This window comes from Cyrtonyx montezumae, unplaced genomic scaffold, assembly GCF_038088225.1.
Source record: "Cyrtonyx montezumae isolate F1298 unplaced genomic scaffold, pur_monq_1.0 scaffold_20, whole genome shotgun sequence".
NCBI classification, from domain to species: Eukaryota; Metazoa; Chordata; class Aves; order Galliformes; family Odontophoridae; genus Cyrtonyx; species Cyrtonyx montezumae.
This window is the reverse complement of record NW_027071937.1, coordinates 3,653,358-3,671,863: the sequence shown is the minus strand read 5'-3', so window position 1 is coordinate 3,671,863 and position 18,506 is coordinate 3,653,358. Positions and strand designations below refer to the sequence as shown.

Below are 18,506 nucleotides of genomic sequence, written 5' to 3'. Positions count from 1 at the left end.
CAGTATTAAAGACATAAGTTCAAAGCTTTATATCTAATCCATCTAACTTTGACAGACAAGAGATGCAGCAGAAACGAGCAAAGGGCTACTTAATAATACAAATGCAAACAAGAGTCTCACCTTGCATTTCCCTAGGATAAAAGCTGCTAATGTGACAAGCCTCAATTTACTGGGGACCATCACAAAATACTGCTTGAGCTTCTCTGGAACAGCAAAGTTTTCCTGGTCCATACATTCTGAGGAACTATCGGCTTTTGTTTCTGTTTGTGACACTGGTTTGAGATTCTTCCGGATTTCATCTCCTATGGAAATTCTGATGGGATCATTCAAACTGATATCAGCCAGCCGTGTTACTCCTAAACCACAGGAAATGAAAAATACATGAGACTCAGTCTGGTGTGCTGCTGGGGAAGGTGATGATATATTCACATAAAGAACAATTAATGCAATTCCAGTGAAAAACAGCGAAGGGCAAGGAACTAATGCATGATGTTTTGACCACTGAGAGAAGACTTACTCAAACTTCAGATTTTTCAGGGCTTAGCCAAGCATAGTTGTGGTGGACTCCACCAAAAATGTCACAAGACCCTACTCCAGCCAACTGTGTTACTTTGCATTTACCAAGAGCATGAAAGTCACTAGGCCTGGCTCAATTCCTCCCTCAGCAACTGACTAAGATACAGAGCAAATGACACAGCAACTGTCCTGTTATGTCCTTAAGTTTGTTGTTTTTTTTTTCCTTAATTCATCTGTAAGGAAAAAAAACATAATAAAAACAGTGTGTGCCAGGTTCATGGCTCTGGAACCTGTGTGACATATACATAAAAACACTGACAGAAATTCCAGTGTCATAAACCCCATAAAATCAATGGGCATTATTCCACTTCTGCGAAGGGCTTCTTATTGGGCCATAATTTATTAAGACTCAAATATTTTAAAGCTTCCTCTGAATTTCAGCTGAAAGAGCTGACCACCCATCTTTAATCTACCTTCAGTGAGGGTGGCTGAGAGCAGGACATTCTGACGTGTCTCCCTCTCAGCATTTAAAGCATTAAGTATCACGGTTACATCCTTCTCAAAGCCCAGGTCCAGGATCCTACAAAACAAGAGAAATGATAAAGGATGCTGTAAAGAAGGAATGAGAAGAAAATCTTAAGCCTACATAATCCAATTAAAAATAGCAGAAGTGCTAGAGCTGATCAGATCTTTGGCCCATCTAGCTTTACATCTCATCTTCAGCTTCTGACAGGGTCAGAGATGTCAGAAAACACAGAGAATCTCTGCAGTCAAATAATTGTAGAATAATCTGCCCAAAAGGACATTTCTTCTTAATCTCAGACATCTGCTGCTTGGCTGAGGCCACTGAGCATGAGCAGTTTGAAGATATCCATTATTTCTTTAATGCATGCATTATTTCTTTTATCCACGCAGATGCAGGAGGCATTTTTATTCCTTTCTATACCTAAACATCTCTAAGCTTACCTGTCTGCTTCATCCATGATCAGCCACTGAGTGCGACGGAAATGAATACATTCTGTGGACCTGATGTGATCGACCAGACGACCAGGAGTTGAAATGAGGATATTTATCCCCTTCCGTAATCTGATTAAAAAAAGAAGGAAAAAAAAGGATAAAATGAAAAACCCAACACACAGGTCACCAGTAAGTCTGGAATAGGACCCCAGAATGAGGAACTGGAACCTACAGAGGAAAAATCACCCCGTAGTAAACTGAGCAGGAACTGTACTTTCTCAATGACAAAAACTGGAATTCCTTGCACAGCCAACTTTTACCTTCAATCATCACTGATATTCGCAGAGACATACTCAGCAATACAGACAAGGTGGGAAGAAATATCAGTAATATTAAAAGCAAAATCTTAAGCATGCAAGCCAGGTTTTCCTTCAAATTGAAGTACTTTTTACTGTCAAGAGTAAACTTCTTTTTGTGTATGCTTATACACAGACAAATGAAAATTCCATTCTGGATTACTGGCTTACAGTTCAATTTTCAAAAAGGGAAAAGAAAGATTTTTAACACCAGGAAATCTCTTCTCCAGAAAGCAATTTCCCCCGTAACAAATACTACAGACAGCACTTGGTGGTTAGCAAATATAAGTGTTTGTCAGAAGAGAAAAAATACTGACACAAGAGATCATCTTCTCAGAAGGCTCATCAACATTTTAGAAACAAATCCAGCAGAAGAAAGTGAATACTTCCTGCTGACCCAGCCACCGTATCTAAGATCCAGGGGGACCACAGCTTGAACCAAACTCACAACCCCCTGGCTCAATAAGAAGAGCACTCTATAAAAGAGCAACAGATAAAAAGGCTGCAGAGCAGAAGAACCCAAAATGCAATTTAAGAAGTTGGCTTCCTACCTGGCTTTTTCTGATTTTCTCTTTTCTCCCCCCATAAGCACTCCAGGCACAATCCAGGTAAATGGCTACAGAAAGAAGAACCAAGAGCAACACAGATTCTTCTTGAGACAGAGCTTAATAAAAAATTATTTTTCTTGTCAAAAAGAGAAAAGAGTGGGGCTGGCAGCAGTGCGTGCCTGATTTGATCTAACAGATACAATCTACATGCACTATCTCACCCACAGCTAAATATCAATGGCACCTCCAGCTCTACGCATGTAACTTACTCCCCACATTGTCTAGGAAGATAGAAATGAAATCATCTTTGCACCACTTCCACTCACATAATAATATTTCTCTTCCTTCTCCCCATGAAGTCGAAATGTTCAAAGACAAGCTACGCTGCTATTTCTTCATCTTGCCTTTAAGCAATATCCTCCTGTGGCCAAGGAGAACTTAAGAAAGACACAGTACCCATAAAGTTTATTTGTATGTACACAGACCCACAGGCACACAGTCACCATGTCTGCACATAAAATGCCAGTCTCATTGATACTAGCAGGAGTTTTTGCCATTTACTTTAATGAGGCCCCGCTCTTCATCAAATCCAACACTGCCCAATATTTACAGGGGAGATAATCAAAGCACAGGACAGCCAGGCCTCACTTGAGAAGAAACACAGGACAGACACAGAGCACAGCTTGTAAGGATTGAACAAATGCATGGCTGGTAAATAAGTTTAAGTTTGCATGGGTCAGTGCTTGCCAAAAACACTCCAACAAAATAGTTTCTAACAAAAAGCAATCCTGTGTAAGGTTTAAAATAAGGTGTCATAGCATGATCCATACAGCCAGCATCAAGAGTGCCAAAAAGAGATCAACCAGCTTTTTTCTCCCTCAGTAATTACACAAGCAAATTACAGTCTCCAGTTGTCCAGTCCTCCCATGGTCCACTCAAACCATGACCTAAATCAGCTGGTTCGGGTCACTATGGCAATGGATAGTTACTACAAATTATATGTAAGAAAGTGAAAAATTAGAAGGGAGGCAATCATACTTCCTCCTCTGAAGATCACCTTCAGTTGGTTGAGGGCCTGACAGAATGCTACAGCCCAGATCCAAATTTCACATCCGCTCTTCACAACTTGTAACTACCATGAAAGACTAAAGTACTTTAAACCTCAGCGTGATACAACCTAATAGTAATTGCAGCATTAAAAAAGATTTGGAAAGTGCATTGTTACTTTCAAGGAAAAACAAGCTGGAGTGAGAGTATGGACCAGATAAACCATTCAGATGTGTTCCACTGTAAGATATTGTGCCTCAGTAAAAAAGAACACATCACCATTTAATGACTGCTACAAACCTTTGCAGTTCTCCAGCCTTTCAATTGGCAAAACAACTTCTACTCCCCACCCAAAACCCATTGGTTTAAGTGAGTTTCAGTAAAATGGAATTGGAAGCATTTCCAAGATGATTAAAGCACAAGAAAGCCAGAAATTCAACAGAGAATTCAATTCTTACCTTGAGTAGCTTCTGTATTGTATCAAAAGTCTGGAGTGCAAGCTAGGGAAATCAACACAAGATAGTAAGTCCTAAGAAAGCCTGCTAATGGACACTAAGTCTCTTTTAGGCTCAAAAAAATCCATAAAATAATCCAATTGCATATATTTTCAGAATCTTGATGGTTTTTGTTTTTCAAAAGTTGCCTGCTATTTTATTATCTTGAATAATTCATCTATTATATTTGGACCTGTTCAGAAACCTCTTCATTGGTTCAGGTCCACAAGGCAGCTCTGGGGCTTCTGCTGGCCTCTGTGAATGCCCTAGGAAGAAAATAAGTTGCAGGCAGAGAAGATTTTGTTCTGCTGGAGGAGTGAAAAGGAAAGCTGTGCAACTTCTGGGAGGAAAATCACTACAAAAAGTAAATGCACAGCCCAGGTTAAAAAAAGTCATCTTCTAGCAGTCAGGAAAGGCAATGTTATTCCCTCCCCTGCCCACAGAGCAATCACACCTCTGGATCTCACTGTCTCTTCATTTACCAGTAAGCAGAACAGAGGTGGTAAACACAGATGCCAATCTAGTTTCTGGTGACTAAGAAACATTTCATGGCACATAAATATGTGAACAGGGCTTAGTTATGGCAGAAAAGCTTTTTTAAATGCTCTGACTACACACGCTGCAGACTACTGCTGAGCCCTCAAGAAAGGCCATTGCCTTCAATGGAAAGTAAAAGTGATACCAATTATAATTACAAGTTACCTGCATAAGTGCTCTTAACTGAAGCAGTTTCCTACACACTTAGTATTCATGGAGCATCCTAGAAAGGCAGTGAGCTTGCTGCAGTAAAATTTAAACTAGCTTCAGATCCTTCTCTTTTCACAGACCTGAGATGATATCTCACTGCAAGTTGTATGAAATACTGCAACCCAAGCTAGATACCTGTAATCAGTTCTCCACACCAGAGTTATTATTATTTGATGCACAAAGAAACAGGTTGATACCTTCCTCTGAAATTGCCTTGGCAATTGCAAATCATATAGATCAAATAGAAGACAGTTCAGTGGAGAAACCAACTCCTGATAGCCTCATCTTCAGCATTCACTTATGTATTTGAAAGAGAGGCTTTAAAAATGATGTGTATAAACCTACACACTTGCAAAGCTCATTTCCATGGCTTTGCTTACATCCCCTTCATGAGTTAGGCTTTTCTCCTCCCCCATGCACTGTGTTGAGAGTTTCTCCAGTCTTCCCAACTGATATTTCACTGCAAGGAGAAACTTAAAGACATTTCTTGTAACTTGTTTCAGCATGGCAACAAGCAAAAGCGTCAACACGCATCCTGAGAGGACACTTTCCTTCTGTGAGGGCAAAAGGACAGATGTTTCCTAAGACAGTTTTTAGGCCCTGGTGGGTCCACATCTGCTCCACAAAAACAACATTCAAACACTCAGCAAGACTGAAAAAAAAAAAGGGTCACCTACCTCTCTTGTTGGGACTAATACCAGTGCGTAAGGCCCATCACTCCGCTGCAAACAGAGAAGACTGCTAAGAATGCAGTGCTTATACACATGGCATTCCCACTTCTAATGCCTAACAGCTGACAAAAAAAATTCTGATGGGTTTCAGAACAAGCTTGTACACCGCAGCTGGGGGTATTCCCCTCCCCTTAAACAAAAATCACTTTTCCAATATCAGTATCTCACTGCCTTCACTTTTCTGCTCTGACACCCACCCACAGCCAAACCCCCGTTGTACTCCACACACATTGTTTCTCTCTCATACTTCTGAGTGGCAGAAATATTCTCACATTGGATGCATTGTCACAGTCTTAACAATCCAGGATGGGTTGGAAATGCAGCACCCCAACTTTTTTATGGGTTGAAGCCTTTCCATGACAGCAGATTGGCAGCAGCACTCTCTGGTCAACCAGATGATCCAAATTGGGAGCAATTAGCAAATCCCACTTGATTTCAAAAAATCAGAAGCCTATTGTTTCTAAGGACATGGCAGTAACATTTGTTTTCAGTTTTCCAAGATTCTAAACTGTTGTCTCTTCTGCAATCCACCTGCTTCAGGCTTTACAGTATAGCCCATTTAGCTGCTGCACGATGTAGAACTGAATGTGTAACATTTTACATAGAAGAACATTGACATTTTTCTTATATCATCAGTACCTCACCAGTGTAGGACTATCACATAAACCATATTCACAACTAAAGAGGACTGCTTGGCCTTTGTAACAAGAATAGACACTGATGACTTCAAATAACAGACGGAATTTATTTTTTATTAATCTTAGTATCAAAACCAAATATACTAAGTCACACCTACCTGTATTTTGGATTTCATTCCTTGTAAAGACTGTACAAGTGGAATTCCATAGGCCAGAGTTTTACCTTCATAAAAGGAAGAAAATTGAAAGAGTCTCCATGAAAAAAAAAAAAATATATATAAGGAAACTGTAGTGCTGCAGAAAATAAAAGTATAATTCACTCCACTATTCTTAAACTGAGGTCAGAACTTGGAAAATGGAAACGCTTTAATTAAGTAGAATGTTTCCTGTACAGAAAACTGGCAGATCATCCACTCAGGGCTTAAATTAAAAAGGAGAGGTGGCAGAATCCATCTAGATAAATATTTCCACCCGTCCAAGAAAATGTGACATCAAGACAGTCAATTGCACAGCAAGCATAGCAGCATAAGTTTATTTGATATGAGTGTGCTGCTCAGCTCCACTGGCCTCCTGGACTTGCATCCCCAGCACAGGCCTTGGAACAGGCCCACATGCAATAGCTGGCAGCTGCACATCAACATTCAGTCCCACCACTGTGCACTGTGTTATTACAGAAGTTTGCACAGCATCTGTCTGTGCCTTAGCAGTCCCACACCAGGGTTCTGAGCCTGTCACTCTCATAAGCTCTCATAAGGAACATGATGTTTTGGTTCTTTATTTCAGATCCAACTTAAAATGTCTTAGGAATGGAAACTGGCAATTGAACACTGACCTGAGCCAGTCTGAGATCTCACTAGGGCATCTTTGCCTTGCAGCAGCACAGGAATTGTTTGCTTCTGAACACTGTGTAACAAAAAGAACAGGTTAGGAAATGCAGATGCAGCAGAGCATAGAAAGCCAAGGTTTTAACACACAGTGGCTGTTTCAAAACTGTTTACCCCGAATTCCACACGTTCCTCTCTGCTGTATAGCTACACCAGTAAAGGTGACTTTTGAGGGAAGTCTACAGACACGTCAGATATGATAAATAAAAAAAAAGATGGTTTTATGATTTAAGCACCGAATTAGGAGCTAGGACTCCAAGGCTCCATCTCTGGCCATGACAACAACTTGCCATGTAACTTAAAAGTCATCTATTGTTCCAAGACGTGCAAAAAATAAACCCCATGGAAAGTGGGTCAGCTTAACAGCTACTGCTACCTTCACAAACCAACTAAATGTAAAGAAACAATCATATATGATCAGCTTTAAGTGAAGTGTGAAGGTTTTTAGTGAAGTGTGAAGGTTTTATATGGATTTGCTTACCTGGTCATGCTACATATCTTCAGAACTGTAGTTATTGTGGCTATCTAGAGAAAGAATTAACAGGAGGAAACAGGTTTTGTCATCAAACTGTCTCTTTTGTTGCTTCTGTAGCACAAGACAAAGCAAAAACCAGAAACACATACTTATTCTCTACTAGCCCAGGACAACCAAATGGAAAAGTTTCAGTGTCCTCAGAATACTTCTGCTGGCTCCTCAGAATTATACCATTGGTGGTACAACACAGAATACCAGATTTGCTAAAATATTGAAACTCTCAAATAGTCTTTAGTGGTTTTGGCATTACAGATGGAAACAGAGAAGGGTGCTGAGACACTGTGTGCAATGATATGTCAGGACACTGCCTGGAACGCAGAGCTGAGAGACTGCAACACAATCAAAGCACTTCTAAGTCCGCCCAAGTTGCCATGAATACACCTTTCAACAAGCACCCCCTCTCAAACAGGGCATGTTGAGGCACAAAGCCTCCACAGCACTCACCAGGTGTGGATGGAGGTCCAACTGGCTGAAAGAATCTGTAGTGAAAACATTTTCTTGCACCTGCTGCACTGCTTTTCTGAGTTAGGGGAAAAGAAAGCAAAGCATACGGTATGGTTAAAAATGACAGAGTAGTGTTTTGTGTAGAAAGCAAAGAAATCAAATGACAGGCAAAAAAAAAAAAAAAGACAGCCCAAGCAAGGGTTAGAAGATTCTGAATTTCAGGTATTGAAATTCGTTGTTGTTGCTGTAAGATACCTGTGAATTTCTGGGATGTCAGGGTTGTTTCTAAACAGGCTGGATGTCTTAATGTAAAGTTTGCTTTTCTGGCTTTCATTTTGCTTGGCAGTCAGTTGCTTCCCAGGAAGGGATCTTTTTGATGAGGTTCCCTTTTCCCTGGTGTCAGTCTCTGCAGCACGTTTCTTGAAGTTGTTTACTGACGGCTTAGGTTTGCGTTTCAGAGGTGGGTTTCCATGTGGTGACAGTGGGAGCTTTCTTTTCAGAGCATTAGGCTGCTTTGATGTCAGCAAACAAACCACAGAGCAAGAACACATTAATGAATGAGGATTCAGTAAATGGTACCGTACCTCACTCACACTGAACAGAAACACTAGTCCAAAAATCGATCCCTTTTTTAAATGCTCTGCACCTTAACGAAAGAAACAAGGGTAGATTTTCATACATCAGCATACATTGGTAAATACACTAGGAACCGTTCAGCTGCAAAAAGTCATTCCCAAAAGCTCTGCAAATAAATGCCCTCGTGTCATTAAAACAATCCCTGTGTGTTTCGTTATTTCTCTCAGGAGGAAGAACCCCGTCCTCCACCCAATGCCTGCCAGCTTTCAAGGCGTCTGAGCTCTTTGTCTTCTATCACAACTGGGTTCTCCTTATCTCCCAACCTGAAAAGCGATTTCTCCCTCCAGAAACAGCGAAGGAGGAAACTAATTTCGCTTCCTTTGTCCCTATCGCTCTTTCCGCGTTCCCCAGCCCTTTTCCACCGCGCTGCTTTTCCTTCCCGGGTCTGCAGAGATTCACGCTGCCCGGAGCCCCCGGCCCTCCCCGTGCTCACCCCCGAGCAGCGCTGAGGAAGCCGCCATCAGCCAAGCGCACCTTCGGAAAGCGACCGAACCGAACGGGAGCCCGCAGCGACACGGAGCCGCTCTACCTCAGCGCGCCCTATCAGCACCGGCCCCGCCGCCGCTCCGGCCCCGCCGTTCCCCTCCCAACGAACCCGCTCACGCACGACAGCGTCGCCGCGCATTTACCCGCCCTGGAGCCGGGACGAGGTTGAGGAGCAGCGGCCCGTCCGCCTCCATCGCGCTCAGGCAGCGCAGGGGCAGCCCCGACCGCGCGGGGCCTTCAGCGGCGGCGGCGGCGCATGCGCGGTGCGGGCGGGGCGGCCGTGAGGCGGCGGTAAGATGGCGGCCGGCGGGGGCAGCCCCTCGGTGGCGGCGGCGGGGGAGGAGGAGCCGCCGCTGGGGCTCGAGTCGCTGGTGGAGGAGGCGGCGGCCGCGGCGACAGCCAGCGCAGGGTTCCGGCTGACGGCGGTGAGGAGAGAGCCGGCGGTGCGGCTGCAGCACGGGGTCAGCGGGTTGGAACCGCTGGCCTGGTCGGAGGACCACCGGGTGTCGGTGAGCACGGCCCGCAGCATCGCCGTGCTGGAGCAGCTGAGCGACGTGCACGGCGGAGGGCAGGAGATGGTCATCCACCGCACGGCCGTGCCCGCGCCCGCCGCCGCCTGCCTGCTCAAGGTGAGCCGCTGCGGACCCCGCCGCGCTCGGAGGGGGAGCTGAGCGGGGCGTTGAGATGAAATGCTTCTCGTGTTACTGCTGGGGCTGGAAGATTTCCGCAGCGGGGACTGCTTTGTTCTTCCAGTTCGTGTCTTTTATGCTCCTTATTATTCCTGTGAGGAGCGCACACAGCAGTCCGATCCGGCTCAGCATCTCGTTGAGCAATGACTCTGCTGCACTGCTCTGATTATCCTTTACTTTTGTTCCAAAATGACATTTGTGGTTACATAAAGCATTTGTGTTTCGCGTTACTCCGTTCTGAGTGTTGTTTGAAATACCCCTGCACACAGCTTGCAGAACTGATGGGTGAAAACATCCAGCAAACGAAGACTGAAAAGCCCAAAGTCCTGGAGATCACAGCTCAGTGGGAACCCTGATGGTTGGACGAGGTGATCTTTGCAGTCTTTTCCAACCTTAACGGTTGCAAGTCAGAACTTTTACATAGTTTGGCTACAGAGACCAAGATGGAGGTCAAATAACTATTAATTTGAACACTGTAACAGAGGTTGTGATGGAAGATGCTCTGTTTCAGGTGGTTCAGGCTGGAGCAGGCTCTGAGCACCTGACCGAGCTGAATGTGCCCCTGTTTGTGACAGGAGGTTGGGGCAGATGGCCTTTAAAGATCCCTCCCAGCTCAAACGGTTCTATTATTGTATTCTGTAGTAATTAATTAAAAAAAAAAAAAAGCCTTCTCAAAGTGACGTTTTGAAACTTACCGGAGTCTTTTTTTGTTATCCCTCAGGTTGGCCCAAAAAAGGAGGTAGCGGAATGTAAAGAGAAGTTTGCAAATTCGGTGGATCCGACGGTTAGTCAGACTTTCATGCTGGATCGCGTGTTCAATCCGGAGGGAAAGTCGCTGCCCCCCATGCGAGGATTCAAGTATTCCAGCTGGTCACCGCTGGGCTGCGACGCCAACGGGAGGTGCCTGCTCGCAGCTTTAACCATGGACAACCGGCTCACCATCCACGCGAACCTCAACAGGCTGCAGTGGGTGCAGCTGGTGGACCTGACGGAGATCTACGGGGAGCGTTTGCATGAAGCCAGTTACAGGCTGACCAAGGCTGACGCTCCCAGGGGGGAACTGGAAGACTTCTCTGAATTTCAGAGGCGGCACAGCATGCAGACCCCGGTGCGCATGGAGTGGTCGGGTATCTGTACCACTCAGCAGGTGAAACACAACAACGAGTGCCGGGACGTTGGCAGCGTGCTCTTAGCGGTGCTCTTTGAGAACAGTAACATTGCGGTTTGGCAATTTCAGCTTCCGTTTCTGGGTAAGGAATCAATTACTTCTTGCAATACCATAGAGTCTGGAATAAGTTCTCCGAGTGTCCTGTCTTGGTGGGAATATGAACATAACAACCGAAAGATGAGTGGACTTATTGTAGGGAGTGCTTTCGGACCAGTTAAAATCCTTCCTGTCAATCTAAAAGCAGTCAAAGGTTACTTTACTCTCAGACAGCCCGTAGTCTTATGGCAAGAGATGGACCAGTTGCCGGTGCATAGTATCAAATGTATTCCTCTTTACCATCCCTACCAGAAATGTAGTTGTAGCTTAGTGGTGGCTGCAAGAGGATCTTATGTGTTTTGGTGTCTTCTGTTGATATCCAAGGCAGGTCTGAATGTCCATAATTCCCACGTGACAGGGCTGCATTCTTTGCCAATTGTATCTATGACGGCGGACAAACAGAATGGCACAGTGTATACGTGCTCCAACGATGGAAAGGTAAGGCAGCTGATTCCTATCTTTACAGATGTTGCTTTAAAGTTTGAGCACCAGCTGATTAAGCTCTCAGAAGTGTTTGGCTCTGTGAGGACTCATGGAATAGCTGTTAGCCCCTGCGGTGCATACTTAGCAGTTATTACGACCGAGGGCATGACTAACGGCCTTCACCCCGTGAACAAAAGCTACCAAGTTCAGTTTGTTACTCTTAAGACTTTTGAGGAGGCAGCTGCTCAGCTCTTGGAATCTTCTGTTCAGAACCTTTTCCGGCAAGTGGACTTGACAGATCTTGTACGCTGGAAAATCTTGAAGGATAAGCATATTCCTCAATTTTTACAGGAAGCTCTGGATAAAAAGATTGAGAGCTGTGGTTCTGCTTATTTCTGGCGGTTTAAGCTGTTTCTCCTGAGGATTTTGTACCAGTCAATGCAGAAGGCTCCCTCAGAAGTGGTGTGGAAACCTTCACACGAGGATGCAAAAATCCTGATATCTGATTCCCCGGGAATGGGCAGCACTGAAGATGACCAAGAGGAAGGAACTTCTAAACAAGCCAGCAAGCAGAGCCTATGCGATGCAGGCAAAGGTATGGACGTAGATGACACTGCAGATGATTCTCTTCCCCAGTCAAGTGACATAGGAGGCCGCGAGCCAATGGAAGAAAAGCTTCTTGAAATACAGGCACAAATTGAGGCAGTAGAAATGCACTTGACACGAGAACACATGAAACGGGTGTTGGGAGAAGTTTATCTGCACACATGGATTACAGAAAACACCAGTATTCCCACCAGAGGAGTCTGTGATTTCTTAATGTCCGATGATGGATATGATGACAGAACAGCACGAGTAAGTGCACCTCTATGCTCTGGGGATTTGGTGTTACAAGTTACTTCTTTCACCCCCTTCCACAATCTTAAAGGAGAACACAGCTTGGGTGGGAGAGAGAACTGTAATCATGCAATCCTCACTAGGTAAGACGTATGCCCTATAGGACCTAAGTTGTTGAAGGCTTAAGATTCTACTTCATGCACTGATGAAGAGCTGACTTCCAAATTCTGTTTTATCTGTTTGGTTTGCTGTCACGTTTTAAAGGTTCTTGGGATGTGGTTTGTACTTACTAAAATGACAAAGACAAATTTGATCATGTAGATGTTCTACTATAAATGTTATGGATCCTCTGTGATGACTGCTGAACACATACATCCCCCTGTAGGTTTTGGATAGTTTGGGGGGGTTTTTGTAGCACATCCACAGCAAAACACACAAAAACATTGTTGTAACCAACAGTGGCATCTTCTAAAGTGGTACATCATCAATTATTCCAGTGGCTTTTACATTTGTAATTAACCTAACATTGTTGCTTTTACTTTCTGTACCCCTTTAGTACAGGACAGGTTAATCTAGGAGATCATGACAAAGCAAGAATAAATCAGCATCTGTTTGACAGCCTTACTTTACATGAATTCAGTGAAGTGGATAGGTCCTTGCATCCTGTATCATACTCAGAAATCACTATATCCTGAGAGACCTTCCTACCTTTCAGTAGGCAGCTGTCTTGCTATAAATGATGCTGACTGCTGTGTATTCCCAGGTGCTGATTGGGCATATCTTAAAGAAAATGAACAAACAGACTTTTCCAGAGCACTGCAGCTTGTGTAAAGAGATCTTGCCATTCACTGATCGCAAACAGGCAGTCTGCTCCAATGGACATATTTGGCTCAGGTAATCTGTTCTTAGAGTTTTTGCCTTTCCCCTTCCCCCCCCTACATAAATTAAACATGTTTATGAAGTATTTTATGTTAGCTACTTAGTGTTGGAGTAAGAAGTCGTGGGGTGTGTTGCCATGCTGCAGTTAATTGCTTTCTTTTTGTTATTGTTTTGTTGGCTCTTATCTGTCCTCATCCCTGAAAGAGAAGACACTGTAGTTTGGACTTGGATCTCTTATCAGTATGCTGTTTTCCAAATAAAATGCTCTTGATCACGTAACTTTTTTCTTCAGGCTGGGGGTGGGGATGGGACAGGGAGAAAGCAGAGGGAGGATGGGAAATGAAGCACTCATTGTCCTTTGGGACAGCACATGAAAGAGTTCTAGCTACTTCAACACTGCAAACAGAGAAGAGAAAGATGACAGGCAGCAGCTGCACTGAGCAGTCAGACATGTTCTGGGACATCTAGAAAAGGAAACCTTTCTGCATCGACGCATCAGGGTGTTGTTTGTCCCTGCAGATGTAGCATGGCAGCAGTCTGAGAAAAGCCTTTCACACCTACAGTTTCCTTAAGAGATGTAAGAGCTATTTTGACTAAATGGCCATTGCTTTTGGTTGGAGACGCTGAGCTTCTTCCCCTGTGCAGTGGCTGTGGAACATTTTGCCTCTTCCACTGTGTGCTGAAGTTCTTTGGCCAATGATGGAATGTTTTTTCCCTAGAAAGTTGGGTTTGGAGCTTTTTAATTAAGTGTGCTCTTGTGAAGTTTCACTTACTTGAATGAATGAACTATCAGCCTTTGTGGTTGATGTGGCTCACATCAAACCCGATGTATATCAGGAGGGGAGGTCTGTTGGGAACAGAGCCCAGGCTCTGGGCAGGGTGTGCAAGCAGCTTATAAGATGATCAAACCACAAGCTTTGTGATTAAAAGCAACTTGTCCTTTCACAGGTGCTTTCTAACCTACCAGTCCTGTCAGAGTTTGGTATACAGGAGGTGTTTGCTTCATGACAGCATTGCACGGCATCCAACCCCAGAAGGTAAATCATTCCTAGGGCCCAAAAGGGCAGGACTGTATGTTCTTATATCTTATTTGCACAGAGGCTTGAATTAATCTCACTGATTTTCAGGCAGCTATACAAAGGTACAAGTATGTATTTCATGCTGCCCTGGTTTTGGCCGTGCCCTTAGTGGTAGATGTTAATTACAAAATAGCTACTATGGGAATTAAGTTGTCCATGGTGTATTTATGACAGCTGGTAAACACGTAACCTGTGCTGAAGTGCTACAGCAGTTTATAGTTAAGTCAAAGAAATAAATGAACGTCAGTTCTGCAGATACAGAATGTCTCTGACATTCACTGTAACTTGTATTGATCCAGCACAAGTTAAGCACCCTGCTGGCTTAGGGCCCAAATTCTGTTGGTACTTTTCCTCTCTCTATAAGGTGTGAGGGTTCCCATCATCAGTGAGGATCGATTACAGAACTGAGACCTCTGTAGAGAGAGGCCATAACCTTCATTTCCTCCATGTTGGAGTGGGACAGAGAGAAAGGAATTACAGACTGCAGGAAGCAGTGCATCTAATTTCATTTAAAAAACAAGGATGCTAAATTCTGGCATCGTGATTCTTCAACTCATTTTCCTGTTTGAGTTATGTATGACTTTTTCCTGTCTAAGCAAAGACCACTTAGCTGAGTATGTAATAATGCAGCATTGACTGTTTCACCTCAGTTTTGTCAGCTGCTGAAATTATCAAGTCAGAAAAGGAGTTGGACTCTCCCTGAGCTCTCAGTTAATCCTGCGTGGTGAACATATGCAGGCTTTCAGGATTACTGTGTGGTTTGTCCATTTCAGCACCATTTGTGTTCATCTGCATCTGTAGTGTGTTCAAAAACACTGTTTTCTTATTTGCAGATCCTGAGTGGATCAAGAGGTTATTACAAGGACCTTGCACATTCTGTGATTCTCCTGTGTTCTAGAGAAGAGCTGTGTAAAGACCAAAACTATTTTCTCTACTACATAAGCTCCCTTTGGTGTAGAATGATATCAAGTGTGGGAATATAGACTTCACTGAAAGGGGAGGACACTGTCCCTGAGCCTGGAAGTAGAATGCTGGAGGATCTACAAACTCCCCAGGTCCAAAGGCCATTCCACGCTCCAGAAGCAGAAGTACATCTGGAAGAGTGAGTTCATAAAGCAGTTTTGAAATGCACCCCACTGACGTGTCAGCAGCTGGACGTGCTTCCTTTTACTGAAGAGAAGCTGAAGTCTTAAGCACACAGTGAACTGTCCTGTGTGCCAGGCGACTGTGCCATGTCCCAGAAGCCAGGAGAGAACAGTGGAGCTGCCTCTCGAATAGCTTTGGTGGGTAGAGCAGGCTTTAATTTGTAGTGCTTGTTTGCTTTTTTCCAGAACTACTGGCACTTGCTGCAGAATATTAAATGAACAAAACAGTTTGTGGTCCTAATTCCTTGAAGAGCAAAGCAAATGTCAGCTGCAGCCATAGGAAAGAAGCTGGCCATCGTTTTGGTTTCACTTTTGGTCTTGAAGAGTAACTGCCTTTGAGCTGTTCTAACAGTGTTACAGTGAGGAGGGTAAACTGTTGCCTGGATCACACATAGATCAGTAAGAAGAGTTTTTAATGTAATGGATTTTAAACTATTAGCAACTAGATTAAACACTAATATATGTGACATTTCCAATCTCAGGTCTCCTGTCCAACTTTCTTTTTCTGAAAAAAAAAAGTTCTGACTGCTTCCTAGTGGTTCCCAGTGTGTGCTTTTCATTTCATTTAACCCTTCACCAACAAGAATCATATTTTCTCATGCAAGTCAGTACCAAATCCATGACCAGTTTACCTGGGTTTCCTCTAACGGTGAGTCTCCCCCATACAGGTGTTGTTTCACAGAAATCAGTTTCTCTTTTCATAGTGATGTGGTAAAAGCAAAACAAAAAGCCCAACTTGGCTGATGTACTCCAGGTACTTTCCACAGCTGGTGAAGCTGCTCGTGTATAACCCTTTCTCCTCCAGAGATTCATAAGTAAGGCAGTGATGTAGCATGGCCAAGCCCAGAAACCTGTTCTGCTTTCAGAAGAAGAATCTGTCTTTTGCATCTAGTTCACATAGGGAGCAAGAGGATCCTTTTCAACTTCCTATGCAGTGCTGGAGGAATGATACCTCTAACATATATACAGTTATATGGTACAGTTGTCTTGTTAACTTAAAAAAGTTGTCAACACGAAGTTCATGTATTTACATTCCTCAGTGTGAATTGGGACACTCAGATGTGCTGCTCTGTTTGTGACCCTCATTGTATGTGAAGTCCCCTATAGCTGTGTGAGAAAAGTCAAGGAACTATCTGACAGTATCAGTCTCCAACGGTGCATGTGTGGATTGGTGCTCAGGTTTCCTTGATTTAATGACTATGCATATTTCCCTCAATGATCCTTAACCTTTAGCAGGAGCAATTGTTCTGCAGCTGTTAAAACAACTCAGCTGTCCTCACTATTTGGTGTTTCATGCATTAAGCATGACAGTGCTTTGACTGAGAATAACACTGATATCATAGATTAGAACAGCAGAAGCACATTCATCTGTAAAATAATTAGTCTTGTTTGTAAATACCCTTGGAAGTGATACCATAACTGTATTAAAGAAATGTTTAGTTTTTTATTGCTGTGCGTTGAAAATTGAAATGACTTTGGTGTGTCTGCAAAGAAAGAAATGGTAGATCATGATAGCATCTCGTAAACAAAGTCAGAGGAACCTTGCTGCCTCATCTGTGTGCAGTCTGAGGCAGAAACTGTACCTGAGACAGCATCTGTGTCCTTCCCAGCATTCAGGGCGTGGAGGGAGCACAACTTTGTTTCTGATGTGAACAGAAGGGTGATTTGTAGGGACAGGGAAAGCATTTTAAGTAGAAGCAGCAAGACTTTGGCCAGGTGGTCCTGACCAGTTCTCTCAGTGAGTAAGTATCCCCATTCAGAAATTCACCTGATGATGGAGGTGAGCTTTCCAGAGCTGTGTACAAGAACTCTGATCTTAGTTTAATGCCTCGGTGTTAACGCTGGCTGGCTGAAAGGGTCACTGTGCTATCATGAGAGGAAAACCTGGCTATGACTTCCAGAGGTTCCCCTGAATTTCCCCAGAGTGTTAATGCTTTGGACATGTAGAAGCTAGTACACCTAGCACTAATGTTTCAGCATTAATGTTTATTTTCCTTGTCTTTCAAGGCAGTAGATACTCAGTATACCATTGCCAGTTTATTTAACCTGGTTTATGACTGCTGGGAGAATGGAGTTTTAAAGCCAATGATGTCGGCTTTGTCTGCATGCCAGTGGAGATCCTTTAGCACAGAGCTTTCACTTCTCACCCTGACCCATTCACAACAGGTAAAGAGGTACTGTGGTTTATTTATTTTTTTAAACAACCATTGGTCCCTGAGTGTGTTTTTAACTAGCATAGATTGAGCAGCATAGCCTCAGACCAGTAGCATTTCCCCTCAGATGTTATCCTGCTGGGATTTCCTGCCCAGCTACCAGCTGAAACGTACTTCAAGAAACCTTTCATCTGCCTTGGACACGTGGCCTGCAGGCCTGGGTTTAGTCTCATTCCTGTTGAAGTGCTGTAACAGCCTGCAGAGCTGCACACTAGTGCATTATCCCTTTTTTCCTTATCAAAACCTTTGCTCTCACCCCATGTAAGGAGAGGGGAAGTGGCTGACAGAGGTACAAACATCTGCTGCTGGGTCCTTGGGCTGGTCTGCTGAGAGCAGAGCTGCCTTCCCAAGGTGGTACCTAGGAGAGCAGTTCTGCATTCAGGCCCAGTCAGCTCTGAGGCACCAAGTGAAGAAAAAAATCCCATGAAAGCAGTGCATCTCACTCTGTGCCCTGAGTTTTCCAAGATAAGTGAGTGAGTAAAGGTCCTCAACTGCTTCAGCACTGGGTGGTAAACACTGTGGCTGTCCAAGGTGCCAAACTTCCAGAGGAGGAACAAACTCGAGCAGACTGAGCAGTTCTTGATATACTACTTCAATTTGTTATTTTTTTAAGGAAGGATTGTAGTATTTCCTGTTGCTTCTGAGAATTGCCACCGATGCCACGTTCTGTAAGTAACTTGATGGCTTTAAGATGTGCCTCGTGCCAATTACAAGAGTTTGTCACTGCTGGAGTGAAGAAACCCGGGCTGTTCAGGGGAGTGGCAGAACAGCTCTGGGCTGCTCTTGGACCGCCTTTTTTTGGCTTGGTGCTAGATGCCATTGTTTGAACTAAGGTGGAAGTTTGTGGTCACGATGATACTGTCTTGGTTCTCCAAACTACATCTCCTGCTCTGGGACTGGTGACAGTACAGCTCATCACTGCCATTTTACTTCCATGTAGCTATGGCATGGGGAGTTA

At 43.9% G+C, this 18,506-nt stretch overlaps 2 protein-coding genes across 2 annotated transcripts in view; one reads left to right on the top strand and one right to left on the bottom strand.

Moving 5' to 3' along the window:
• Positions 1-9,602, bottom strand: part of DDX31 (DEAD-box helicase 31) — a 42,145-nt gene extending 32,543 nt beyond the window's left edge. Inside the window, 14 exon segments of the mRNA XM_065737444.1 lie at positions 121-356; positions 990-1,096; positions 1,483-1,602; positions 2,381-2,445; positions 3,883-3,924; positions 5,343-5,387; positions 6,193-6,257; positions 6,867-6,937; positions 7,400-7,443; positions 7,898-7,973; positions 8,153-8,409; positions 9,163-9,214; positions 9,216-9,245; positions 9,247-9,602. Coding sequence (XP_065593516.1) covers positions 121-356; positions 990-1,096; positions 1,483-1,602; positions 2,381-2,445; positions 3,883-3,924; positions 5,343-5,387; positions 6,193-6,257; positions 6,867-6,937; positions 7,400-7,443; positions 7,898-7,973; positions 8,153-8,409; positions 9,163-9,214; positions 9,216-9,245; positions 9,247-9,602 — 1,566 coding nt within the window.
• Positions 9,603-10,428: 826 nt separating this feature from the next.
• GTF3C4 (general transcription factor IIIC subunit 4) overlaps positions 10,429-18,506 on the top strand; it is a 151,904-nt gene continuing 143,826 nt past the window's right edge. The window contains exons 1-5 of the mRNA XM_065737455.1: positions 10,429-12,250; positions 12,996-13,126; positions 14,060-14,148; positions 15,024-15,473; positions 17,343-17,709. Coding sequence (XP_065593527.1) covers positions 10,508-12,250; positions 12,996-13,126; positions 14,060-14,148; positions 15,024-15,088 — 2,028 coding nt within the window. The 5' untranslated portion in view covers positions 10,429-10,507 and the 3' untranslated portion in view covers positions 15,089-15,473; positions 17,343-17,709. The remainder of the gene's footprint in view (positions 12,251-12,995; positions 13,127-14,059; positions 14,149-15,023; positions 15,474-17,342; positions 17,710-18,506) is intronic.